A 27483-nucleotide genomic window follows, 5' to 3' on the forward strand; every position below is an offset into this window, starting at 1 on the left:
TGCCGTGCGCTTTTAGCTTTTCATGTTTATGATTTCCATTTGGCTTGGCTTGGCTTGTGGCGGGCGGCTTTCGTCATATGTGTGGGGCGTGGCCGAAAATGTGGGCGTCCGTTCACAGTAATTACCACTTAAATCGTGCCACGCCCCCGCATACCGCCTCTCTTAACCGCACACACACACACACACACACACTCAGACACAAAAACAATGGGCAAAGTGTAATCATAATAAATAATAAATACATTTTATTGTTTAATGGATTGCAGTTACATTTTCTCCACTGTTGTCGTCGTCTTTGTCGTTCTTTGTTATTATTCTACTTGTTGTTTTTGTTGTTATTATTGTTATTGTTTTTGTTGTTGTTGTTGTTGTTGTCACTGTCGTCGCCATTGGCATTAGTCACACTTTATTTATGAATTATGATACACTTTGGGCCCTTCAAATGGGTTAACTGGCAACATTCGCTATAAGGAGACACTTGACTAAAATGAATCTAAAGGAATATTTATGAGAGAGATTTGCACTGGTTTATTTATCAATTGTCCTTCTCATCTGTCTTTTAGCACATATTTAAATCTTGTAGATAGATTTTGAAATATATTAAATAAGGAAACTCTAATAAAAATTCGGAAAAAATTGAATATAAATTTAAAAATGTTATTTGATTCACACAGTTTGAATGTGAATTGAATTGCAACACAATGTTTGTCATATCTATAAAAATCTATTCATTTTGCAGTGTATTTGCCGAGTCGCACATGAGAAATAGTTGAACTTGTTAATGAATTTATTTCCATGCGTGTGTGTGTGTGAGTCTCAGTTTTATTGTTCAGTTGGGACAAAGTGGAAATTTGAGTAATAATGATTTATTGGCTATTAGCAGTTAATTAGACTTAAAAGGCGGTCATCAAAAGGCTTAGCCCGTGGCTAATGAAAAACTAAGCGGCCCCCAAACACATCGAAAATTCAACTGGAAATGCTTTGAACTCGTTTCGTTCCATTAGGGAAGCGAAAGCTCCTCAAGCGAAAAGTGCAATTAGGCCAAGGAGCAGAACAAGCAGCAGCAGCAGCAGCAGCAGCAATAGCAGCAATAGCAGCAACAGCATTCGAGTTGGCCAATTTCACAAAGCCTTGGCCAATTAAACTAATGCCTGCTCGAAATGTGCAGGCAAATTTGCAGAGGTCCTGGACACACACAAAGTCCAAACTCGATGCGGACTCACAATTGCCGGCCTCCAAAGATGGAGAGGAGCAAAGGGAGAGAGAGAGTGTATGCTGTGGAATATTTGCAGTGGCATCATATCGAGAGAAATTAATACATCATCAAATAGAAGTAAGCCCCAAAGTTCCAGCCGGTCACATAAATAAATAATGCCTATTTATGTTTATTACACTCATGCCTGCTGGCGATTCCTAGCCGAGGCCATTTCCCATTTTCATACACTCTAAAAATGAATACACGAAATTACGATGAATTCCTTGAGTGTGAGCAAAGTTTACTTTTAGCGTAAAAAACTGAAATGATCGCTAAAGTACTGGATGTGTTCGAGCAAAATGTTTATGTAAATAAATATATATTCTACTGCGCTGGAAAGTAGCTTTAATTAAACTGGAATTTTTGTTTTCTGCTTTTGGATTGTAATATCAATAATCTTATTTCTAATTTATAAATTCTTTATAAATCAGTTTAAAAAATATTCGCAGTGTATTGGCATTGATGTCCCTATTTAGCTACAGCTGCTCCGGCTCTGTGCAAATGTGGATCTGGTTAGGCTTCACAATTGGATTAGCATTTCGCATTGTTGTCGGATTCAGCTTGGAGTCTTCGATTCCGCCCGGCAGCAGTCAGGCTGCCCTTGCCGCTTGCTCAGCCCCTTTTTAACAGAGTTGTCATTGTTTTTTATGCCTCATATTGATATAGTCGCCGCTATAAAACTGGGATGGGGCCCAATTGGTTTTGACACTTGGAGTACGAGACTGAGTGTGTGTGTGTGTGTTTGGATTTGGGTTATGTGGAGGGGTTCGAAGTGTCATGTTGGCTAAATGTTTGGCAAATCCTTGACGCGTCACAGGCAGTTGAAGTTTACGATAAATGCCTGCAGCTCAACGGTAGTTTGAGCCTTCCATAATGCGCTGTAAATATTTCAAGCTTTCCGCTTTCAGCTTTTCGTTAGTCGTTGAGATTTTCGCCGCTTGGCACGAAACTTCCGTTTAAAAGTAAACTTATGGTGGGTTTTAGCCAGCCAGCCAGCCAGTTAGCCTTGCCAGGCAGCCACTCTGCCAGTCAGCCAGTTACCAGCCAGTCAGGTAGCTAGTCAGGCTTGGCATTAAAAGGATAACAGCAGGCTGAGCATATTTCAATTCCGGCAAATTGACAAACAGGGACTTGTGACACCAAAAGTATGCAAAAATAAATGTAAGACTGCCTTAGTCGAGTCCGCTCGACTAGCAGATACTCTTTACTGAAGTCTTTACCCTTTTTAAATCTTTCAAACCCATTCACATACATTGGGATCAATGTGAATATGTATGAATTTAATGTTCCCTTTTGAATACTTTGAAAATGCATATTTCTACCAAATCAGATGGCTTACAAATTGTGGATTTAAAACTATCGCTAATCGATTTATGTTGACTTTAGGAAAACAGACACTTGATCTGAGATTGGTACATAAAAATTCTGATTTATAAAGACTGACAGAACTAAGGACCCTATCGACACAGCTGCATATGCTGAATAAGAAAATATATTTTACTTTATCGTATTGGAAGTGTCACACCTTAAAATTGACTTACTTTTAGCTCCATTTTTATTATGTACCTTTTAGCCATTTTTAATGGATTCAGGGTGCAATAAAAATAAAGCTCATCATATGAAGAGCAGCGCGCTTTAAAATGCGCTCAGGAAATCGAATGCCAAAGCCAAACACAATTTCGGTAACCTCGGCAATACAAGCGTCACTCACCACACCCCTGGAATCGCTTCTTGCTAAAAACAAATACGCAGTGTTGTTCCAGCCATGGGCGGTATTGTGTAGCATTAAAATGGAGCTCCAATTTAGCTGCATCCAATGGAGACAATGGGCCCAAAATGGCCAAAATGGGCTGCGTTGGCGTCGCTGCTCTAATTGACTTTGCGCGCATAATACCTTTTTGGCCAGGTTTAAGCGTCGTCATATTACTTAACAAGCCAATACATACACTCCCACACACACACACACACACACACACACACACACACACACACACACACACACAATAGCACCTACACTCGTCAAACATCAAGTGTGTAATTGGAATCGTTGCTGTTAAGAGCGCTCTCGTTATCCAATTGCCAAGAGCCTCAAGATACCCTATACATGCTGCTGAGAAGTGCAACGAATTCAAGTGAATTATGTGCCTTAAACCATCTTGCATATAATAAGGAATTTAACATTAACAATTAAAAATCCTTCTCAAAGCACCTTTAATCTAAAACTTTGAAAACATTTTCTGAGAAATTCCTATTGAGGAAAAAAAGTTTGTAGTCATTAATTATTATTATTATTAATTAATTATACTAAAATTATTTAATGTCTGTACATAATTCCCATGCGAATACAATTTTATTTTTGTTAAATGATTAAAACTTAAAATATAAAATAATAATTAGAATCAACAAATACATAGTTAAGGCCAAAGTGCTTACAAATTTTCAATTGTTCCCTCTGCAAGTACTTGCAACAAAAAGAAATAAAAAAAAACAGTTGAATTGTTAATATTTTTTTATTAATTATGAATAACAATAAGAAAGTGAATCATACAAAATATTTATTTATTAATTTTAATTGATTTATTATTAGTTGTATTTAAAAATTGTTGCCCAGTTCAAGTGCGCCAGCTAAAGATTATCTCCAAGTGATGAATATATGCTAGAAAAGTTACTAATTCTATTTAAAGGTGGCCAAGCATGAAGTTAACTTTCGCACTAAATGCTTTCTTCGATGCTTCTTGTGGTTGGTTAGGGCATTTAAGTATCAACTTTATTGCATTGTTTTCGCAATTCGCTGTTTAGTTTTTCAATTCAATTAAATGCGTTCCACATATTCGGCTCAATTGTTGTTTACACATCCAACTACACACAAGTACAAAATAAGAGAGGGAGAGAGAGGGAGAGAAGAGGGGGAAGTGGAAGGGAGACAAAATCAGTGCTGCGTATTTTTATGGCATGCACTTTTGGCCTGGTTGGCAGTTAAGTAGCCAAAGGGCTGCATTCAGCTAGCTCTGCTGCTGCTGCTGTTTTTAGTGTTGTTTAGTTTGTTGGTGTTGTTGCTGGCGTTGCTGGCGTTGCTGGCTTTGCTGGCTGCGTTTGGTTTGGTTTTTGGAAGCAAAACTTTGTTAACTGGCGACCACCGACGCAGCCACTCGACTCTCGGTTGACAATATTTGCGCTGCATTTGCTGCACGTTGTTGTTGCAGCTGCTTGTTGGCTTGGCAATTGAATTTAAGTGGCTGCAGCAGCAGCCAGGGCAACAAAGTCAATGATATGATTCCGCATTCGCATTCGCTTTGGCCACTTTTGTGGGCAGCTACAAAATATGCTTGCATAGTTTTTATTTTTCTATGTGTGTGTGTGTGTGTGTGGCTGGTTTTTTTCTTTTCCATGCAGCATCATCATCAATTTTCATTGTAACGCGATTTGGGCACCCGGAACTTGGCCAGCAAACCGGATTCGTGCCTAACATCATTTTGACCTACAGCCCAGAAATAAATCCAGCACTGCTCATCCCCCTAACATATTTTTGGGATTCCCGCGAGCATTTATAAATGATGAGAGAGCGCGTTTTGCAACCGACAATGCTCCCCTCACAAGTCCCTGCTCCTGCTCCTGCTCCTGCTCCTGCTCCTGCCACCCACTTCACCCCTGGCTGCAGTTCAGCATCTGTTTTATGTTGTCGGCGTATCATTTTTCTATGGCCATGTGTAATTTATGCCCCATTTGCTGTTGTTGTTGCTACTGCTGCTGCTGCTGCTGCTGCTGCTGATTGTTGCTTTCATATTTTTATGATACCCTGTACTCGTTGCAAATTAGTCAAGTGGGCATAATAAAGTTGTGCAAGTGTTTGCAACATACTAAAGTAGATAAAAGTTAATGATATACATTTAAAATATATAAAATTATGTTGCTTGAATTTATTATTTGTGTAGTCGTAAAAAGTTAACTACAAATAAAATTTCTGCTTTATTATAAAGTTTTATATATTTAAAAAAAAAACCCTATCTTAATATCAACAACTAACTTCAAAGTCTTAGTTAGCCAAGTAACTATTTTTTTTTTCACATATTTTTCACTCTTAGAAGTTAGAATAAGTCCTCATCGAATTACTGAACTTAGTAAGAAAGCTCAATTTGTGGTTAGTTTGCAGGATAGCAGAAAGTCGATCAGTCTCATTTAGGGCATTCTGCCTGTTTCTATATAGAATATATATATCTATTTATATTTTCTATATTTATTGTGCGGCCATTTTCCCTATAATCTTTTGGGCAGCTAGCTCCATTGTTTGGCCATTTTTCGAGGGGGGGTCTTGCTTCATTTCTGATAGACAGACACATGCTTCTTTGATTTATGGATGCAAACGAGCCAAGCCAACAACTACAACAAACAATAACAGACATCAACAGCAAATAACAACGACAACAACTTGTTTAGTCAGCCTGCCGCAATGTTCTCTCTATCTATCTCTCTCTCTCTCTCTCTCTCTGTTGCCACACGCAGCGCGTTTTTGTGGCAATTAGCTTGAAAGTGTGCTACCTTAAATTTCATTAGCGGCATCGAACAAAAAGATGAATGTGCCAAAAGTTCTTTTGTATGTGATGGCCCCTTGAATGCGCTTTTAGCCTGAAAGTCTTTCGCATAAGATTAGATTTCCATTGAAGCCAGATTTGGTTTTATTTAGCACTATTATAAGCCATCGAGTAATCTAGACTAGACATTTTGAATCACAATTAAGTAATCTGTAAGAATTTTAAGTTTTTTCCACTCATGCAAGTTAAATAATAATATTTTGGGGAAACCTCTTTTAAATGATTTGCGAGGATAATCTAAAAATAATCAGAACAGCCAATAAAATTAGAAGTTACTTAACAAAGTCATATATATATAATTGAAATCATCATCTTCTATACGATGTTTGTAAACAGAACAAACAGAAAGCAAACAGTTCTAGATCTCTTGTCGAGCTGTCTATTTAGGTAATTCGCTTAAGCAGCAATTCAACCCAATTAAAGTTTTAATGTTCTACTTGAAGCTATTCTAATTGAGCCATTAATTGCAATTACCTGGAGTACACACAGTCTTTTCAATTCGTTGGCAACTAAATCAGTTAACAGCTCAGCGATAGTGTTTGAGAAATGAATCGAAGAATTTAAGAAGTAAAATTTCGCTGTTGCCGCAGCTTCTAATGAAGCAATTTTCGCTAAAAGCAGTTACCCACAAAGCACACTCCAGACCCTGACCCATATGGGTAGTGCACACCCCCAACCCCCCCTTCCCAGGATATACACCACTTCTTTCCTTAGAATTACGGCGCGTGTTTGTTTCAAAATCTCAAATTGCAGCAGGCATTGAATCGTCGAGCGAAAAATTGCAGCTGACTGCGGGAGTTGCTTTTGCTTTTGCCTTTGCTTTTGGCTTTGCCTTTGTTTGTGCTGTTGCCTTTCGCTTGGCTTTTGCAATTATCCACGAAAATGTACCACAACGACTCTTAATACCTCCACCCCCACCCCTCCATCGGACCACTCGTTTAACCCACTTGCAATGCTTTCAGCATTTCTTGGCAGCTACGTGCGAATTTATTGATAGCGATATTTTTTCGGCACTAAGCTCAGTTTGAGGCGGCGGCTAAGTGCATTTTACATTTCCGGTCAATGGCGCTAACCTCACGACTCAGCTGCTTAACCTCAACACCGCCCGGTTCAGCCCCAGCACACCTCTGCCTCGTACAACATTTCTTATTATGTTCGCATTGGTTTTCATTTGCTTTTCATTTGCCATTACTTGTTAGCAATTTGCGTCACGCTTACTCGTTCTCTCTCTTTCTGTCTCTCTCTGTCTCTCTCTCTCTCTCTCTCTCTCTCTCCTTTTGACTAACATTGGTATTACAGCATGGTGCCTCGCCTACTCCCTCCACTCCTCTGCAGCGTACGTGTCGTGGCGCCTGGCTTAAGGGTTAGCATTTTTTCTTTTTTTCTATATTATTTTTTTGGGCCAAGTGTCAACACTTATTCTCAAGTTTCTTTGTAATTTTTATTGGCTCTGAATTATACTCACCATTTCGGTCTCACTCTCTCTCTCACTCTCTCACACTCATTTGCAAATGATGTACATAAATTTATTTGTTTGTTTCAAAAATAAGGCCATATTCGGCGACACCTCCCCCTGCCCCTGGCTAGAATTTGATGCGAGTCTCGTTTCACATATATTTTGACAATTTCATTGTCTTTTGTTTTATTTTGTTTTTTTTTTTTCATTTCTTTTATTTTTTGTGCTTTTTCTTTTTCAAATGGTAATTTGTTGTTTTCCTTTCTTTTTTTTTTTGGCGGGCTTACTCTTCATATAAAGAGTGTCACGTTCGTTTTGGGGGGTGAGTATAGGGATTTAGGGGTTGGGGTAGTTGTACCAAAATGCTTTTATGCTCAAATAACAAGCCATAAACATTTTTGTTATTGTTGTTGCTGCTGTCATCCGAGTCGCTAGCCATTTTCGCGCTGTTTGCATGCGTTTTAAAACGCGCGCACGCAAAAATAAAAATAAAAATAAAATCACAAAATGCACAAAAAACAAACAAATAAAAAATGATAAAAATTTTATTGCGCACGCAAAACAAATGAACTAAATGGCTTTGCCGCATTAGAAAGCACACTCACACATGCATACACATATGCATATTGGTTATGTGGGCGTGGCACTTGCGCCCATCATCTAGCATACAAATTGCCAGGCACTTTTGCCATGTATTTTGTTGTATTTTGTTGTATTTTGATTGCCGCCTCTTCAGTTCTTTTATGCGTTGCCCTTTGTCTTCTTTATTTCGTATTGTAACATTTGATTAGTTGACACTTTTTATGCCCAAAGTACCCCAAAGTGATTGTATAACCTACACCTCTCTCCTCTCCTCTCCAGCGAACATTCCATTTCTCCATCTCGTGTCACTCTATTAGATAGCTTCACAATTTGGCTGGCAAATATAACAAATTGCTGATTTGCTCATTGCTTTTCACCTTTCACCTGACCCGAATTTTGGTTCTGTTTTATATTGTTTTTGTCAGCCTGCTTCTCTTTTAGCTTCTGTTTAATTGTTTAAAGCGAACAACAATGTTGTACTGCATATGTACAAGCAATTAATTTAATCTACTTATATATGTAAATTCCTCTCTAAATATTATTTTACTTAATGGTGTTTGGGGTTATTTGATGCCATTCGATATTAAGTCTTCGATGTTTCGCAACTGGAATCATTGTTAATTAAAGTTTAGATTTTGACACGGCAGCTTAAGTTGCACAAATCCCAAGATACATTCCGAGAAAATTCGCCAATTTCCATTGATATTTTATTAAGGCAAAATTCTCATCTGCAATCATTAACTAACGGGTTAAATTCAGGATGTGACTTACATTTGAGTGCAGCGAGCAGGCAACGGCCTTTGGCTAGCTTTTTCTCTCTATAAATTAGGCATATATGCTCAGCTGGATATATCCACACATAAGCACAAACACACACACACACACACACACACACACACACACACACACACACACACACACACACACACACACACACACACACACACACACACACACACACACACACACACACACACACACACACACACACACACACACACACACTCACTGGCCTCATGCGACACCCATTTTGTATACGAAATTTGTAAATGGAATTTAATTTCCGGATTAGTATAGACATATTATGCATTTTGAGGCTAAACTAAACTGGCTCTACAATTTGGTCTTCAGCTTGGGTCTCAGCCGTTTGCTCTATGCCTCAATGGGCAATTACAACAGCAACAACAACGACAACAATTACAACAACAATAGCACTGTGCTTTGGTTGGGCGTGGCACAACTCCAGGTCGAAAAATTGGCTTTGGTTGTTCTTTTTATACTCTTTGTAGAGGATATTAAAATTGTTATAGTCAATGCAGATGCATTGAAATTTAGCTAAAGTTCTAGTTGTACTTACAAAATATTTTTAAACTTTAAAGGTAATGCGATTTGTCAACGTATCGCCTTTTCCTTATCAATTGTTTATCTTAGTTAAATAGTTAGTCAGCTGATAAAAAAAGCCGAAAAAGTATCGCTTAAGAAATAAGTTTTCCATTGTTATAAATAATTAGCTTCATTTCGGTTGGGTTAACCTAGCTTTATTTGAATGGAAAGAGTATTTCAGCAACATGATAATAGTTATTTTTGTCTGATATTTAAAAATTTGCTGGATTGCCAATTTTTAAATTTCGTTTTCCACACAAAATCCAAATGCAAGCAAAAACTTGAGACAGAGCGAGCAGGGGCTACAGAGAGAGAGAGAGAGGGAGAAAGGCGTAGGACTGCTTTGATTGAGACACGAATGTTCTTTTCTCTCTCTCTCTCTCTCTCTCTCTGTCTCCCCTTGTGGTTCAGTTGTTCAGGAAACTGGCTCGGATTTGTGTTGTTCGCTTCAAGTTATTAATGTAATTTGGTTTACCAACAGACAATGCCGATAAGAACGATGACGATGACGATGATAATGATGATGATGATGACGATGATGACGTGTGTAGTGAATGAATTTGTGCTTGATATTGTTGATGACGATGAGTTGACAACGTCATGACATTCTTTCTCTCTCTTGCTCTGCTCACTACGGACTTTGATGGCCGTCTGTCGTTTAGGTAAAAACTAAATTTTTTAATAGAGTGAAAATTGCCGGAAACACAATTAAAACTACGGCTTGCCATGAAAAGGCTGCCAAAGCTCTCCAAAGAAAAAAAAAGTAGTGAAATGTTCATAAGGTATTTGGCCCCAGCAGGTGGCAGCTGGCCAAAAGCTGCACAAATCGAGTACAAAGCAGTACATCGAAACAAAAGAAATGCAATGCTGAAAGGTGGCACACACTGGCAGCTCTCTCTCAAATCATCCAGAAAGTGGAGCGAATCCTGTGTGTATGCAGGACATTTGTTTTTGTGGCAGGCTGGGATTTTGAAGTATGTGGATTGCTTTTTGTTAGTTGCGGCATTCCCTCAACAGCGGAAGCACCTTATTTTCGGCGAACCCAAAGCAACTCTGCTTAAGCACTTGGTGCTACCAACGCTTATGGTACACAATTGTTCATTGTTTTCAAAACAACAGGTAAAACAGGCTGTCTGATGAGGTGTTCAAAGCAGCGAGAGAGATAGAGAGAAATTAAACGAGAAAGCGAAATGTAAAAGCGAACCAAAGGGAGAGTAAAAGGCACATCAAGTAGTTCTGGAGTTATACAAATAGAGCTAAGAGAAATAATTGGAAAGTTCGGGCATAGATTTAAAGAGATTTTAACTATTAGCCAAGTTATTACCGTCAAACAAAAAATGGTCAATTAGCCAAAACTGGAGATAATTGTTTTGCAAGCACTGCAGCTTAATTAATAACTGTACGATCAACCCTCGCATAGACGGCACATCAGGCTTAACTTTTGAACGAAGGTAAACCATCTTTTAGCCTTTGCCTCGTTAGACAAGTTTTGTGTGTCTGCGTGTGTTGGCTGCTTTGTTAAATAATGAATGAACGAATGACCGACTGTTGGAATGAATGCATGAATGAGTGAATGAAACATACCTTAACATAAGTCTGGCGCCCCAAGTGCAAGACTTGCAAGAGCCGACAGGCAAGCAGCAGAAGACTCAACTCGAATAGGGGCAAGTTTAACATGAATTATTATGTGCGGAAAAGTTGCATGGAGTCAGGCCAGTAGTCTGGACAGCAACGAGTTTTGTCAGAGGGTTGTCCCACACCAGAAGAGGGGCGAGACAGGGTGAACAAGGGGTTTCAAAGGAAGGGCACAACAGCGTCCGGAACGGTTACGGTTGGTCTGCCAACTGGGTTCTGGACTCGGCGACTTCAACTGGAACTGGGAACTGGGAAGCGGTTTGTTTTATTTTGTGTGTGTGCTTTTTGTTGTTGTATTTTTTCTTGTATCTGTTACATACAATTTGTTTTAATTGCGCAAAGTAGTTGGCAACACTATTAGTGTAGCCAATTAATTTTCATTTAACAAGCAGCCCGCAGGATTCACGTTTCCCTCCTTGTTGTTGTCCTTTGTTTTCTGTTGTTCAACCCATTCCCATTGCTATTGTTGTTGTTGTTGTCTTTTGCGCTTTGTTGGGACATTTAAAATACTTGGATAACTGTGCTGCTTACTTCGCATTTATCACTGATTAAACAGTTTTGTATTTTTCTTAATTACGCACTTAAATGCAGCTCATATTTATGGAAAATTAGTAGAACTTTAATCAAATTGTTCGGTATTTATATCAGTATTTAAATATTATTATAATTTATATTATATACGAGAACTTTTATTCCACATTTGATGTATCTAGCTCTTATAGTCTTCGAGATCGGCTTCTTTATTTAATAAAGATTTTTTTCACAAAACAATTATTAATTTGAAGTATTTTCGTGTCACTTTATAAAATTATATACACAAATAAACAGAAATCCGAATTTTAATCTCGATATACATGTTATTTGAAAACTAAATTAAATTAAAATAATATTATTAAGTTTAACACATTTTTATTTTTTCAAGAAATTTTTGCTTTATTTTTGCAGAGCTCGTGAAATATTTAAACCAATTTGTTTTTAGAGTAAAGGATTTAATAGACGGGTGCCTTTTCACTGTACTCCGGTGGAGCAGTCGAAGGATACTGTGGTTGCTGTTGTAGTGCCTGTTTCTGATGACAATTGTTGGCCGTTTTTGCTGGTGTCACGTATTGCACTTGTTGTGGTACACCACGCACCACTTGTTGTGGCACTGTCACATACTGAGTGGTGCCGTTAGCTGCAGGCAACACAATTATCTGGCGTTGCCTGCACTGTCGGCAAGGACCCCACAGCCAGCCAAACGTCGCTCCGATGAAGTCCTGGCGACAGCGGCACCTCGTATCTAAAGCGACCACTTGAACCTGTGCCATATTGTATTCTAGTTTGTCGTTCGTTTTGTTACTGATCGCCAAAACCGTTTCGAGTGTTTCACTTATAGACCAAAATGCTTGCCAATTTGGTCTTATCTGCTATTATTATCTGACATGAAAGCTTACCTTAGCTGATAAGACTTGCAGTGATTCATTTTCAAACGGGAAGTTTGTTAATAAGAACTAATCAGGCTTCCTATAGAAATATCGTCCCTTTATTTAAAAAGCATAATAGGTTTTTGAGGTTATTTAGTTTAAATTTTAAAAATACTTTTTGATATCTTTAAAAAAATGTACGAAATTCCGAACTTTTCAGTAGTAAAACTTTAAGTTCTGTTCAAAAAGCAATAACTTTTGATATGGAAGAAACCCTATATTCATCTATTGGGAGACGAATAAAATAACACTTCCTAAAAGATAAAAGATTGAAAAATATCAGTATATGTTGCTAAAGTTGTGCACTTTCTTAAAGCTGAATTGAACCATTGCAAATTGTAATTTTTGTCTAATTGCTCACTTATACACTTTTTATGTAATTATTATTATTTTCTTTAAAATGATTTATATTGTGTAGCAGTCTACACTGGATGAAGGAAAGTGATCAGAAGTGTTTAAGAAAGAAAGATATTTTAGTTTTGCTTGCTTGTTTTGAATTGCAAAGACATAGAAGACCTCAACCCAACAAAGATCCTCACGTTCGTAAGGGATCAGCCCTAACGGCTGATGGAAGAGCGATAGGCTCAGAGAGGGCACAATATATCAAATAGGTTGCGGAGCAGCTTCCCCCCAATAATAATAATAATAATAATAATATTTTTTCTCCAATATATATATAAAAAACAAAAGATATATCGTTTTAATAAAAACAGATTTTTTAATTGTAAAAATTGCTGCTTAAATAATTACTTAAAAGTATACAAGTATGTCAGATTTGAAAGAAATCATTGCTTTATTTCTTAAAAATATGAAACATTTTCAATGCGCCGTTTTAAAGTATCTTGGAATATCCAAGACGAAAAAATAGTTTGGGTCCTCCATTTAGAGTGCGTACTTGGGAGGAAGTGCCGTAGGATATGCCTCCTGGGACGATTGCCAAGCAAGAGCCGTTTGAGCTTGTGGCACAGCTTGTTGTTGTGGGACGATCATCTGTTGTTGTGGGAGGATCATCTGTTGTTGTGGCATAATTATTTGTTGTTGTGCGACCACAGCTGATGACTGAAGGCGGCCGTTATTCACGGCGACTACTGCAGCTCCCGAAGTGGGCACCATGGTCACGCCTTGTGACATGCTGCGCATGCAGCGACCACAGGGACGACCCCAGATCCAAGGACGAACTGCATATAGGGTTCTCTTGTGATGGCAATCGGTTTTAATTTGAATTGTTTTCACTGTAGCCATATTTGCTGTTTGTAATATTCCTTTGCCGTCGTTCGATATGCTTCTGATTGTCAGCTTCGCTTTCAATGTTGCATTTATAGTCCCAAAATGTTTGTTAACAAATCGTTATCACAAGTTTCTCACAATCCTTCATGTATGTTATCGATAGATTTAAGCTTGGTATTTCGAAATGATTCATGCCCAAACATTGATAAGACTCTCGGTGTCTGTGAGGCAGTTTTGACTAATGAGAATATATTCGATATATAATTGCGCAGTCGGCACGCGTCGTGGTTGAGTCATGATGTTCTGAAGAGCTTTAACATATTAATCTTGATGAATAAACATTTATATCTATTCTGATTGCGAATATATAGAGGAATTATTTTCTTGGTCCTTCGATTATATTTGTTAAATCAAACTATAATAACCTACTAGACAACTATTGGAACTTTAGACGTCTGAAATATTGTTGAACGTCGTTAACAAGATAAGTAACATGTTAAATTATTGTATGTTGATTGATTATTATACATATAGTATTTACTGAAAGTTATCTTAGATTGGTAGAAAAAAAATTATACAACACTAGAATAATTACATAACGTTGTAAATTATACTAAACTTCAGCTGATATTTAAATTTCAGTCCGGAACTTAAGGTATTTTTAATGTTTTTGTACGATTTAAATAAATTGTAAGTATTTCTTTACAGTTCCTTGTCCCCGTTCAAAAAGGTATCTAGGGATATCTCGATACCAATAATCATCTTCCGACCGATTTATCCTCTGATAGCTGAATGTTAATGTGATCCAATCCGGTCAGCTTCGAAGTTATAGACACAGAAAGGACGGACGGAAAGATGGTCGAATAGACGGACAGATGGATGGAAGCATGGACAGGCGTAAAAGACTATATCGACTCGGCTAGTTAGTCGCTGATCAAGAATTTATAAAATTATAATACCCTTTGTATTTTCGATTTTCGAAACAAAACCATGATAAAAATGTACATTCAAATACCTTAACTTCACCAAACACGAGGCAATTTTTGTTTATTATTTAACTTCAATATTATAAATTACAGCTTTTCAAAAGTGAATCTAAACAGCACATTTCAAGTTGGAAATACGATTTTCTATTCAAATCAATGATACAAATTTACATTAAAAATTTACATTAACCTTACCAAACCTAAACCGATTTAAGAAATGATTTTTTTTTATTACTAAGCTTCTATATTAAAAATTCCTTTTTAAATTCTAGAATTCCATCATCTACGTTGTAGATGTAAGATGCTAATTTAAAAGATAATTTTCTCTCGATTTAAAAACAAATAATTAAACCATTTGTAATATTTAAATAAATTTTAATGAAATCAAATTGTTAAAAGCTAAATGTTTTAAGAGTATAGAACGCAATTATGTTTCATTTGAAAGAAATGTCAGCTTTATTTCTTAGGCATATGAAAATTTTATTTTAATGCATTGCTATATAGAAATATAAATCCGCATCCAAATGAAGAGCTCGGTTTTTTGATTAGTTGACGATCACCGTTTCGGTGTAGTTGGGCGGCTGGCCGTATACAACTTGTTGCGCTGGCACCGATCTGGTGGTGGTGGTGGTGTTTGTCATCACAACGGGTTGTGCTACCCGAGAATTAACAGTTACAACACCATTAGCTCCATTAGCGGGCACCACGACCACATTGCGTTGCATGCGCTCACAGCGACGGCATGGGCCACCCCAGGCCCAGGGCTGCAGGAGGAAGAGGGGTCCATGTCGATGATGGCACTCGTACTGAAGGTTGATCTGTTCAACTTGTTGGGTTTGTGTCACTTGTTGAACCTGAGCCATTTCGTTGTTTTGGATTGTAGTATTCCTTGTTTGTCGTTCGTTTTGTTACTGTCTTATTGAATGAACTGAACGTTGCATTTATAACGCAAAATGTTTGCCACTCGCCCATTATCAGTTTTGCCATAATCCTTGACATATCTTATCAATTAAATAATGCCAATATGATGGATCCATACATGTTGTGATTCATGTGGCAGGCGTAGTGTAGTTGCCAAAATGTTTAGCGGGGGTCAGTTTGTGGCCAATGTCTGCTTGTGAGTGACTCATGAATCTTAGCACTTGTCTCCCAGTATCAGCAAGTATTCCCTGATCAGATTCTGGTTGACTCATGTTATGTTAATCCGTGAATCATTTCATTTTGATATTGCCACAAGTGTCACTTGGGGAAATTCGATGGTAATTTCATTTGCTTATATAATTGTCGTAATGAATTCTTATCGATAACTAAATCCTTTTTAAGCTTATTGATAAATTTATGCGAACACATGTACTTAATGTATTTATTTTTGTTTTTATTTGTATCAAGGTTTTTGTTATTAGTTAGGAATTAAGCACATTTCTAACATATTTCCAGCTTTTGAATTGGTTACAGAAATTTGGTTCTTTTCATGTAAAATATTTGTTTTGCCAAAATGTATCTCAGTTTTTGTAATTTCAAGAAAAATAACTAAAATATATTAAATAATAGTAAAAGTCAGATAATACAGTAAGCTATAATAAGGAGTCACTTCTCAATATTATCAACAAAAATATTGATATGTGCAAAATTTAATTAACCAATATCTTAATGAGAAAACGAATCAGAAATAAAAAATTTAAGGGCCGGTAAATATATATATAGAGCAGCTATAGATTAAAGGCTATTTAAGTTTAATCGATTATTAATATCGATTATAAATATCATTTAAAGACAGAAGAATATTTAGAAGTTGACGCCTGTTCATAATCCTCATTTCACTCAAAGGAATATAAGTTCGACAAAGAAATACTGCAATCATCCGCTCGATCAACCTGTCGCAAAAGTCAAACTCAATTACTATTCCATTTTCCATGTAATAGGAAGCAGAAACTGATTAAGTTTATACTAAGTTACTATTAGACAATTATTAATAGGTGATCCGAAGGCACAGAGATCTAAGGCTAATCTAAGGAATAAGCCATGGCCATAATGTGACTGAAAATCCGTATAGTCTTTCCAAAGATATGGGACTCCAAAGCCCACCAACTAAATTTCTTGTCACAGAAAGCGTTGCATCACAACATTTTACCAATGATTTTTGTTGAGCAAATTAAGGAATATTATGTGTAACAAATTTAAATGCAGATTTATTCTAGAGGCCAAATAATAGTCAAAATAGCTATTGTCTTAAAAAATCGATATCGCTTTAGCAAGGTTAAGGCAGTATGAAGTCATAGAAGGTAATTTCTAGCGACTCGAGAGCTTAACATGTCAAAATAGGTAACAAGATAATACAAAAGATACGAAAAAGTCCACTAAAAGTGGCCAAAACAAATGGAATATCTTATCAATTTAAAGATATTAGGAAAAATAACATCACAAGCCTACTTAAAATGCTGTTGCTATAAATACACCTTTTATGTTATGTGCACAATTTTTGTTAACCCATTAAAAAACGAACGCCAATAAAATCATATGCTACAAGCTGATGCCGTAAATGTATTTTAATGATAATTTCGATTAGTTAAAAGCTTCATAGAAAAAAGAAAATTAAAAACAATGGACTGATATATAAAATAGTTGACAGAGGAATTCATTTCATATTTATACTACTGACAAATGACAAATAAATATTTAATGCATTTTTCTTTTCTGTTTTTCAGCCAATATTATATAATGTTATTTCAATTAAAAATAAATACGTTTTTTTTTTTGTTGTAGTTGTAGTTATTGTTTTTAGCTTATTAAATGAACATATGAAATGGCTTTTCAATTGAGTGCCACGCCCAGATGTTTCTCTTCATTTATACGGTTTTTCACCAGCGTCGGCCGCCGAGGTTAAACTCAATGAGAGGTCGACTGGGTCGCACCACCTCCACTTCGACGACTTGTGGTGGTTGGTAGACAGCAGCTGGTTGTATTACCTCAACAACTGGTGGCCGGTACGCAGGGTAGCGAGGACCAACCTCCACTTCGATACAGGGACGTGGCAAACGGATTGGTGCAACATCCACCTCCACAATGGGACGACCATGATGGTGGTGATGGTGATGGTGACGCTCCTCTTCGTAGTATGGCATCCTGTTTATTATTTATATAAATATCCTCAGGTCTCCTTGTAGCGCCTCTAAAGTTGTACTTGACGCTTCGTTCGCTGTGTGTTAACTGATTTACTTCTGCAACTGGTTGACATATTTAAGCGAACGGTTTTCGGTCATTTTGAGCAGGTCGGTACTTTTTATTTTTTGCACATTGAAGAGGGCTTACTCCATTATCTTGTCAGGTGGTTTTAGTTGTCTTCGATAAACATTGATAAACAACTTTCCAGTGTGGAACGGAGTGGCAAAATAACGTAAAATGCGTAGTGAAATTTCCCATTTTTTTATGCGAATTGCATCAAGTTTGGAAATCGGAAAGTGAATCATAAAAATTTACGAAAGTCACATAATACTCCAAAATAATGATAGCTTTAGCAACTAATTCCTCATTGCTTCTGTCATTGCTTTTAGATTTGGAACTTACTTCCAATGAAAATTCTTTCCAGGACACAGTCCAAAAATCGTTTGTCAATAGTAAACCTATATTTATATTTGCGTTGTAGAATTCAACAAGTACAATTGTAGATAAGATATTGATAGATCAGAGAAAGCAAAAATAAATTATTTTATGTCTGATAATAAAATACATTTTCAACTACAAACATATTTGTGTATTCAGCCAAAAGAAGTGAATAACAAATTCCGACATTGAATAATCACAAACCAAACAAAGTAAGAAAAGTATGTTGAATGGGTATATTGAGTACAGTTAACTATGAAAGGAGTGAAAATAATATAAATAAAATATTAAGTTTGAAGTAAATATAAAATATAAAAATACTATTATTAAAGTTTGTAAATGATATATGTACAAAGTCATCTCTAAATTCGAATGCCATAATTTATTGCTAGGGTTGTAACCCCCAAAACGCAACCGGAACCGGAACCACAACTTTCCCTATTGAAATTCAGAACTGGAACCGGAACCGAAACTGATATGCAACATTTTTAAAAGAACCAGTAATAGGAACCGATAATATTAGTCCCGATAGAGCCACAACGGAATCGAACAACGAAAAAAAAACCGGAACCAATTCATAAACTTTGCCAGCACCTGTACACTTTATGAACTGGAACCGGAAGGCAAATACAATTCTGTTCGTCACCCTTCTTAAAGTTATGTGCATGAAATTCTGATAAGCTTAAGCAAGCTCAAGTTTTTCTTTTTGCTTACAATGACGGGTTATTGTATTGTTGTTGCTGATACTGATAGGTCTGCTCCCGCTGATAATAGCCCGCTGTGCCCATGGGCATGCCACCAGCAGCATATGGCTGAGGTTGTGGCATCATCACTTGACCACCTGCCATGGGCGTATAGGTAAGTTTCACTCAAGTAGATCGTTTGCTCAGCTAACGGAACTCAAGTTAATCTAATTGGCGTTGAGGTATGCAACTTAAATATACTATTTATTTATACAAACAGATTTCAGAATAATTCACAGTTTTAACACATTATTTTGTTGTAGAGAAGATGGAGTGGAAGTTTATCTACCATTGTGGATATGGTGGGTTATTGTATTGTTGTTGTTGCTGATACTGATAGGTCTGCTGCTGCTGATAATAGCCCGCTGTGCCCATGGACATGCCACCAGCAGCATATGGCTGAGGTTGTGGCATCATCACTTGACCACCTGCCATGGGCGTATAGGTAGCCGCTTGGGTTACGACTACGACTTCGGGCCGAGCAACCGGCGCTTGATAATATGAGCCACCCCAGCCGGGGAAAACATCAACCTCGATATCTGCAATGGGATGATATAATAAATATTTGTAATTGAATATATATATATATATATATATGGCAGAGCAATCATATCCATCTACAAAATGTGGCTCATCCTTTTTGCTTACTTGGGCGATAATGGTGATGACGATAGCCATAGCAATAGGAATTTTCATAGTACCGCATAGCTCTTGCCAACGTCTCTGTGTGCTGTCTGGAGCACAACACTTTGTCTACTACGACATATCGTTGCCAAAATGTTTTGCTATAGCCAACAAGTGCCCAACCCAACATAGGCCGATTTCCAGTACAGTGCAGAGCCCATCAATCAGCGCACAGCTTAATGGCATTTTTATTTCCAGTACGCCAGATAAGCGCTTCCCCCACACCCAAAAACACAGGTGATTGGTTAGTCATCTAGAGTGGGCCACAATCGAACTGATAGCAATTGGCGATAAGCGTCGCGGGGGTTGTACACAAAGTAAACTACATAAAATTCAATAAGTTAAGTAGAATGACATGCACTTTATTATAAGTAGTAATGAAGTTTTTTCACAGACTTATTTTTTAAATATTTGTTTGTCTTTTTGTTTATAATAAGATGTTTTTAATAGTTGATATATGAAATGTTTTGGCTAACAGATATTGTAATTTGACAAATATTTCATATTTATCTTTACGTCTTTTTGAAATTCTTGTTTTCCTATAAAATTTGTTATTGAAATTTTCTCTTTTTATCTGTTATATTGTGGCCTTTATGAGCAACATAGAAATGTGTCATATCTAAAATAATATTCTTACCAAATATGTTTCGAGTTTCAATTCTTATGGATCAACCCTCGTATTTTCTTTTTTCTTGTTCGTTGATGAACATATTATGGTATGGTGAATATTTCCAGAATGACAGATCAATGCCTCGATAGTTATTGATTAGCATTGATAATAATCACAAAACATGAAGCATAATCCACAGATTGGCATTGTTATTGAACTTATCGCCACTAGACGCCATTTGATTGGAGGCTTATCGGAAAGATAAGAAAACCTTGATAAGCACAACCCAAAGTGAAACGAGCACACATTCTGATAAGTTATAAAACACACATATTTATTTTTATATTTAATTTCTGAACTTGTCTACATGTCTAGGAAATTATTGTCGATTGTTGAGCTGCATAAATTCATCGAAAATGATCCGTTTTCTCCTTGGCTCAGTAGCGTGGTGGTGGATTATGGTAGTGTCCATCTGGTGGTGGCGGCTGATAGTAGACTGTTGGTGGTGGTGGTGGTGGCTGCTGTTGTACAACGACAACTTGGGCTGGTCGTGGTGGTGGTGGTGGCTGCTGTACAACCACAACAGGTGCGGGACGCGGTGGCGCCTGCACAACAACAACATTGGAGCGACGAGGCCAACGTGGTGCGATATTCACACTGACAATGGGGCGACGTCCACAACGATCACCGGGGGCCATTTTGTTTTTCCTTTATTTGGTATTTGACTGGAATTGTGCTAAGACTTTATAAAATACGTCCAAATGCGTTCGCTTATCGTACTCGACTGAACTGAAAGCTAATTAACAGTCGCGATAAAACGCAATTTGCCAGAGAATTCCACACAAAAAAAAAGCTTTCCCAGTTTATTTTATATACATATATCGACATAGCTCATACGCATTTTGTGCGATAAGTTTTCGGACACCAATTGTTTACGTTGCTTGATTGCAAATATATATTTATGTAGCTTGTGCTAATCGTATCTTTACCGATCGATATTGATTAGTTTTTTCACCACAGTATAAATTTGTGTCGAAAAGCTTTGTTTCCTATTGAGCTCTTTTTACTTTCTTGTTGAGTCACCTGACTGGGCTTCCCTGCATTATAACTAACCTTTAGTAAATGGATGACTAATATTTGATATAATATCGGGTTGACTAGTTCCTAAATGGTAATAATGCGTCATATAAATACCATTATTTCCCAATTCTCAATAATATCTTAAGCATTTCGTACACAATTACGACAATCTACTCTTGACAATTTGAGCATTGTAAATATTTGCAAATCAATTAAGCAGCCGAGCAACAGAGGGTAAATTAAATTTGCAGCTGCAAATTGCTGGACAAATAAGTGAAGAAGAGATCAGATAGTTGACATAATAAGAGGAATCTCAGGAGTTTCTTAATTACACAAAATGTGGACATAAATACTTACACATACAAAAATATAAATATATACGTATGTATGTATATATGTATGTGTATGTGTGTATCTTGAGTACATTGTTAACATGAGAATTTGAAATGCGTTGAGTTGCTTTTTGGTTCTTGCTAATTGAGTTGTTGTTTCACTTGTTGGCAGTGAAGTGTGCGGCAAAGGGGGGAAAATGGGGGAAACGTTGCATTTGCAAATTTGCAGCACTTGAGTGTCACTTTGATCAAAGCAAAGAAATGGAGTGGGGGGGGGCGTGTCGGGGAGGGAGGTGTTGAATACAAGCACTTTGACTTCAGAGGAGTGGGGGAAGGAGGGACTCTGACAGGCAAAAAGTTAAACATGCACAAAGCAACGAGCGAGCTGAAAAGTTTTTCGACTTTGCCCAGAAAGTAGTAGGAAATGAATGAGAGACTTGCGAATCGAGTCGGCTTATGCGGCATAACTCGTACATATTACAAAATGGATTTCAGCATTGAGCCAAACTGCTGCTACCCATTAACATCATCATCAGGATAAGCAATGTGGCGAGGGGGAGTGGCAGAGGAGGGGCAGGCAGGCAGCCAGGCAGTTTGACAGCGCGTAGCCAATGCAATGATGCCGCTTGGCTTCGTTGCCATCAGCTCCAGCTCCAACTCCAGAACCATCTACAGCTCCCTTTTTACTCCCCTGCCAATGCCTCTGCATGCCTTTTTATATTTTATACCCATTAAAAAAGGGTTTAAGAAAAGGGTGGAATGAATGCCCTGCACAGATGAAAGCATTTTCGATTTTTGTGCATCGATAAATATCGACTTTCAACTTCAATGATGGATCAAATCTTGAGCAAAACCTGATATGTATACAAAGTTATAAAATATTGTTTTTTTTTTATAATACCAATCCCTAAAAAGTTAAAAACTGGTATATTAATAAAAACATTTAAAAGTAGTTTTGATAATTATGATTAATTTGTTTTGGGCTACAGAGTACCTTAAAGTCGGGCAGACAACAACCACAACCGCTCTTTTTTCGCATGCATATTTAAGGAAATGAATTGCAAGCCTGGCAAGATAAAGCGCCAGCGTCTCAGAGTCATGTGGAGCACCGAATCGATAACTGTCAAAATATAAGCCGGCGAGCAACACGCAAGACAGGCACCAGAAAGAGAGCGAAAGATGGAGTGGGTAGGGGTAGGGGTAGAAGAGAGAGTGAGAGAGAGTTGGGGGGAATCAGAAGTCGTCGCGAGGCGGCACACAATTTAAATATTTATGGAGCTGAGCAAGTGGCGCCGCAGCACACGGCATAACCAAAAAACCGTAACCGTAAACCTAACCGAAAACCGGGTAACTGCACCAGCAGCACTAGCAGCAGCAGCAGTAATTCGAAACCACTAGTGATGGTGGCAGCTGGGGCAGCGAAGAAGTCCCAGCGGGAAGTGGAGGATATGGAAAGCATTATTGGCAGCGCCAGAAAACGCATTTCCTGCACATGTCATGACATGAAGGCGTCGACCAAAATGCAACGACAAAGGTGGCTTAGACGAAGAAGATGGGCCGAAGGGGGGAGAAGAGCGGGAGGGGAGGGAAGACACAAGGAGAGACAGTAGAGAAACAAGCGCAACGCTTGAAAGAAGCCGCAGCAACAGCAGGCTTCACGTCTGCTTTTCATTTTATTATTCAAGTTTCTTTTTTTTTTTAGAATTTTATGGTAACATATTTAAAACAGTCACTGCACAGTTTGATGGCAACTCTGTGATTTATTGATGCATGTCAAAGTGCGACAGTTTGTGGGGCAGTGAGCAGCTATTCAAACTGTGCTAAATTCAAAATTAAATCTGTTTCTCTCTCTCTTTCTCTCATATCCATGTTGCCGGGAGTGATTTGGTGTTGATTTCCCTTCCGCTGTCTTCTTCCTCTTCCTATTTGTGGCAATTTCCGTTTTTCGCTTTTCTATAATTGGTTTTCGCTTATTGTGACAAACACACGAGTTGAGCCCAAATTTAATAAAAGCCAATTCACGCACGCACATCGAGCCACACAAACTTTTGTCCAGTTGTCCTGGCTAATGAAGCAGGCGCAGGGTTCATTTTTTTTTTTGAAGAAGTTGTTCGGGGGTGGGAGGTCTAGCCTCAAAATAAAGTTGTTGATTTGCGGCCGGGAGGGGAGTGGTTCGGCAGAAATGTCAAAATGTCAGCAAATATTTTGTAACTATGTTGTGTAGCATACATAACACAGTGTCCCAATTCCGCGCCACGCCGTCGTCCATCATTCAGCCAAGTGTAAAAGTACCTCAAACACCGCCCAAGCTCGAGTCCACTCGAGTGTGCAATTAGGTGAAAATAAATGGTTTAACAAACGCCTCGAAGTATGCAATCATTTAAATTTCACTTCATTTGTTCTTTTCATGATTTCAGAGCACAGAACTCCCCTCACCCGCCCCCAAAATATCTATAACTTCAATATCCACCACTCGGTGCGTAGTTGCACACTCCCAGACACCAAATTACGGAACCAAACAAAAATTATTTTGATTTATATGCAAGGCGAAGACTTTCTGTCCTCCTCCTGTCCACACCCCACCTGCTGAAAGCGTCTTCTTCGTCTTCGTCGTCTCTTTCTGTTTCTGCTTATTTTTTTCTATTTTACTTTTTAGCATTACTCTATCAGCGTGTAAGGGTATTATAGTTTTCTGATGAATTGTGTTGCTTCTGATACGCTTGGATGTTCCTTAGAATCAGCATTGAGTGGAGAATGAGAACACTGGCTTAAAAGTTATATATTTTTTTTAATTTAAGTATTATCTTTAATTCAAATGCTACAATATCTATTTTCAAACTTAACAGTTGACTGAACGGACGAGTTCTGTTGAGTTATCTTTTTCTTTATTATTTTATTAATTTCTCAAATTAAAAAAGAAGTTTTGAAAAACGAAATTTAGTTTGCATAGAGCATTTTATATTCGTCGAGGTGCTACTATTTTGTGTACTTTTTCGTTTTGTTGCTTGTCGTCGACTGTCAATAGATTTGGCCCAACTAAATGCTTTGATTCGCACTGGACATGGACCCCCAACCCCCAAGGTTCACCTGCCGCACCATCACCCCGCTGTTGAGCTGCTGCCGCGTAAGCCTGCCCTTTGCCTGTCAACAAAACGCGCCGAAAACGAATTTGAAATGCAAATTTAATTTGAGACGCGACGGTGGCTTTCCCCCTGCATTTGCACCCACCTCCACGAGGAGTGGCCAGCAAACGTCTTCAGGCTTGGGCTTGAGGTCCTCACATTAATTGCCCACATTCCTGTGTACGATTTATTCAAGTCCTGTGCGCGTTTTGCCTGTTAATTTTGCGCCAAATCAGCAACAACTTTGGTTTTCCATTCCTATTCGAATTTTCCATTTCGATTTGTGGCGTGTGCATAAAATTTTACGCTGACTACCCAAAAATAACTGTTTGAGCGTTAAGTTGGTGGGTGTGGAGGGTGTGGGCAGTGTTGGGGGTAGATGTATGTGGCAGTAGGCACTGGGTCCTATTCTGTTCGCATGCTGAGTGTTTCCGGCCTGATTGAAATGTTGGCAAACTATTGCGAAAACTACTCGCAAGTTTATTGGCAAATTGATGAAGTGCTCCCTTTCATAAGTATGTCTGTGTGTGTGTGTGTGTGTGTGTGTGTGTGTGTGCGAAGCTATGGACTGAAACAATTTCTAGTCAAGTTGCCTACATTTTCAGTTTAGAACCTAGCCAGCGCATTTATCGCCTCCTGCGTCCCCTCGTCCCCTTCGTCTTCTTCTTGCAAGTTATATTGCGTTGCATGCCGCCTGCAATTTGGCGCCGCTGATATGCAAATTAAGTTGTTGCGCTAAACGACGTGCCGGGAAACAGGTTCTGGGTTGTTTCTCCCCTACCCACCATCCCCACTCTGCTGCTGCCCAAACCCCAACTCATTTGTATTACAATTCGTCACAAACTGTGCTCATGTTTGAGTGTTTGTGTGCTCGAGCTTTCAAAACTTTATGCGCCTCCGTCGAAAATGCATTTAAATTTCATATGCGAGGTTTGCCAGCAAAACTAATCGATTAGATTTATCATGAATATATATTGAAATTATGCGAATAGTTTAAGCTATGACGGAAGACAGAGAAGATTTACTGATTACTTGAAGACTTACTGATTACTTGAAGACCTGTGAGATCTCAGGAAATTGAGGAGCATTTTTAATTTTTTCAACAGAAACGAAAATAATAAAAATATGTTTGGCAACAAATTTATAATCATACATAATTCTTTCTCATTTAAATATTCTGAACCTATTGAAAATAGGCAAGAACTGTATAATGAAGCCCCATGGAAGCCACTCCGACCTTATAAAGTATATATCTTTTTATTCAGCACACAGAGTCAACTCGAGCTAAATGTGTCCATCTGCCTATCTATCTGTAGCTCTAAATGCATATCTCAGGCAGTATTTGGACTACAGAATTGTAGCATATAAGTTCTCGTAAGCCGTACGCATCTAATCTTATCTGATACCATTGTAAGCAATTTAATAAATAGCTGACAATATGTAAAATAAATTATTTTTTTAGTGGCTTCTTAAAAAAATCCATTTAATATACATTCTCTGATTAATTGCCAAACTTAAAGCTACAATAAGACTTTTACGTTGCTACCAGCTTTGATCCAGTTCTTAGAACTTTTCACTCTTTAAATTGAAATTTGAAACACTTTTCGCATGCTCCTCGCTTGTGGCATGATTTGTTGCATGTGGCAGTGCGATTCGTGGCAAGATTTATGGTACAGGAAAGTTGCGCGCCTGCATAAATTGCTTGGTAATCTGAGCCTTCAGAATCAGACTGAGAGAGAGAGAGAAAGAAAGAGAAGGAAGTGCGGAAGGAGAGAAGAGAGAGAGAGAAAAGAGCCGAAAAGCGTGCACTTCATTAGCTCAATAATTCCACAATAAATGATGCAAAACGATTGACAAAAAGGCAAGAGCACAAAACGAGTTTGATTTCCAGTTTTCCATTCGTCATTTGGCAAATTTCAATTTTTCCCCCAATTTCTCGTGCAAAGAACATGCGGAAACGTGCCACGAAATTGTTGCGTTGTCAACGAGTCGTATGCATTATGTTGAGGGGCTCTCTCATCACAAGCAGCAGCAAGCTGAAAGCATCACAGATCGCCAAAAAGCAAAATCCAATCCGAAATTGCGAAATTCAAATTGCCAAAATCGAAATGCATAACATAATTATGACAAGGCTTGCAAAACAAAAGCGCTTTTGCGATTACGTAATGAGTTGGCGGGGGCTGGGTTGCGGAGGAGGGGAGGCGACCTTGTCCAAATTATAGGCTGAGCGTCGCTTAACGGCAACGGAAATGCGCATTATGAGATTTGGCTTTGACCCGTTGCCTAAACAAAAAAGAGCAAAAAAATCTGTGAAATCTCCGGAATTGGATGCCGAATGTTGTTCTATGTGGATGGAAATGTTAGTTAAAAGCAGCATTTACACTCTGATATATATCATTTGTCCGACTGACAGCGAGAGGTAGACAGAGAGAGAGAGAGAGGTAGACAGAGAGAGAGAGAGAGAGAGAGAGAGAGAGAGAGAGAGAGTGAGAGAGAGCTGGTCAATTTTCGTGGAACGTTTGGTTTGCGTGTGGCTGCAATTTTAATTAAAATTTATTGATTTACAGCTGAATAAATGCACATTGCAATTGCAATTGCAATTGCATCAATGTCGTGACCGTTTGTCGTACTGCATTTCTGCCATTCATTTAAGCCCCAAATGCCACACACACCTCACACACACACCGAGTGCTCTAATACCCGTTTTAATACGTTGCAATCCTAGTGCTATCGCGG

At 38.1% G+C, this 27483-nt stretch overlaps 4 protein-coding genes across 4 annotated transcripts; all 4 read right to left on the reverse strand.

Moving 5' to 3' along the window:
- Window positions 1–13100: 13100 nt before the first annotated feature.
- LOC116805290 lies at window positions 13101–13646 on the reverse strand. Its single transcript, XM_032736360.2, has one exon. The coding sequence runs from the start codon at window positions 13603–13605 to the stop codon at window positions 13246–13248; it is 360 nt and encodes a 119-aa protein (XP_032592251.1). The 5' UTR covers window positions 13606–13646; the 3' UTR covers window positions 13101–13245.
- A 1362-nt stretch (window positions 13647–15008) lies between these two features.
- On the reverse strand, window positions 15009–15484 carry LOC116805265. The gene has a single exon (XM_032736200.1). It carries the CDS (start codon window positions 15437–15439, stop codon window positions 15122–15124), a length of 318 nt encoding a protein of 105 aa, XP_032592091.1. The 5' UTR covers window positions 15440–15484; the 3' UTR covers window positions 15009–15121.
- Window positions 15485–17084: 1600 nt separating this feature from the next.
- On the reverse strand, window positions 17085–17806 carry LOC6562436. Its single transcript, XM_032736163.1, has one exon. It carries the CDS (start codon window positions 17696–17698, stop codon window positions 17435–17437), a length of 264 nt encoding a protein of 87 aa, XP_032592054.1. The 5' UTR covers window positions 17699–17806; the 3' UTR covers window positions 17085–17434.
- Window positions 17807–19096: 1290 nt separating this feature from the next.
- Window positions 19097–19674, reverse strand: LOC6562435. Its single transcript, XM_001989056.2, has 2 exons — window positions 19568–19674; window positions 19097–19458 (listed from the first exon to the last, which is right to left on the reverse strand). Exons 1-2 carry the CDS (start codon window positions 19623–19625, stop codon window positions 19205–19207), a joined length of 312 nt encoding a protein of 103 aa, XP_001989092.1. The 5' UTR covers window positions 19626–19674; the 3' UTR covers window positions 19097–19204.
- Between the last annotated feature and the right edge of the window lie 7809 nt (window positions 19675–27483).

The sequence above is a fragment of the Drosophila grimshawi genome, unplaced genomic scaffold, assembly GCF_018153295.1.
Source record: "Drosophila grimshawi isolate 15287-2541.00 unplaced genomic scaffold, ASM1815329v1 contig_1377, whole genome shotgun sequence".
Taxonomy (NCBI): domain Eukaryota; kingdom Metazoa; phylum Arthropoda; class Insecta; order Diptera; family Drosophilidae; genus Drosophila; species Drosophila grimshawi.

Excerpts from the sequence above, each read along its gene's own strand:
- LOC116805290 (XM_032736360.2), bottom strand. The coding sequence starts at position 13,605 with ATGGCTACAGTGAAAACAATTCAAATTAAAACCGATTGCCATCACAAG.
- LOC6562436 (XM_032736163.1), bottom strand. The coding sequence starts at position 17,698 with ATGCCATACTACGAAGAGGAGCGTCACCATCACCATCACCACCATCAT.
- LOC6562435 (XM_001989056.2), bottom strand. The coding sequence starts at position 19,625 with ATGCGGTACTATGAAAATTCCTATTGCTATGGCTATCGTCATCACCAT. Across the intron at positions 19,459-19,567 it reads TCATCACCATTATCGCCCAA|ATATCGAGGTTGATGTTTTC; the intron begins GTAAGCAAAAAG and ends ATCCCATTGCAG.
- LOC116805265 (XM_032736200.1), bottom strand. The coding sequence starts at position 15,439 with ATGGCTCAGGTTCAACAAGTGACACAAACCCAACAAGTTGAACAGATC.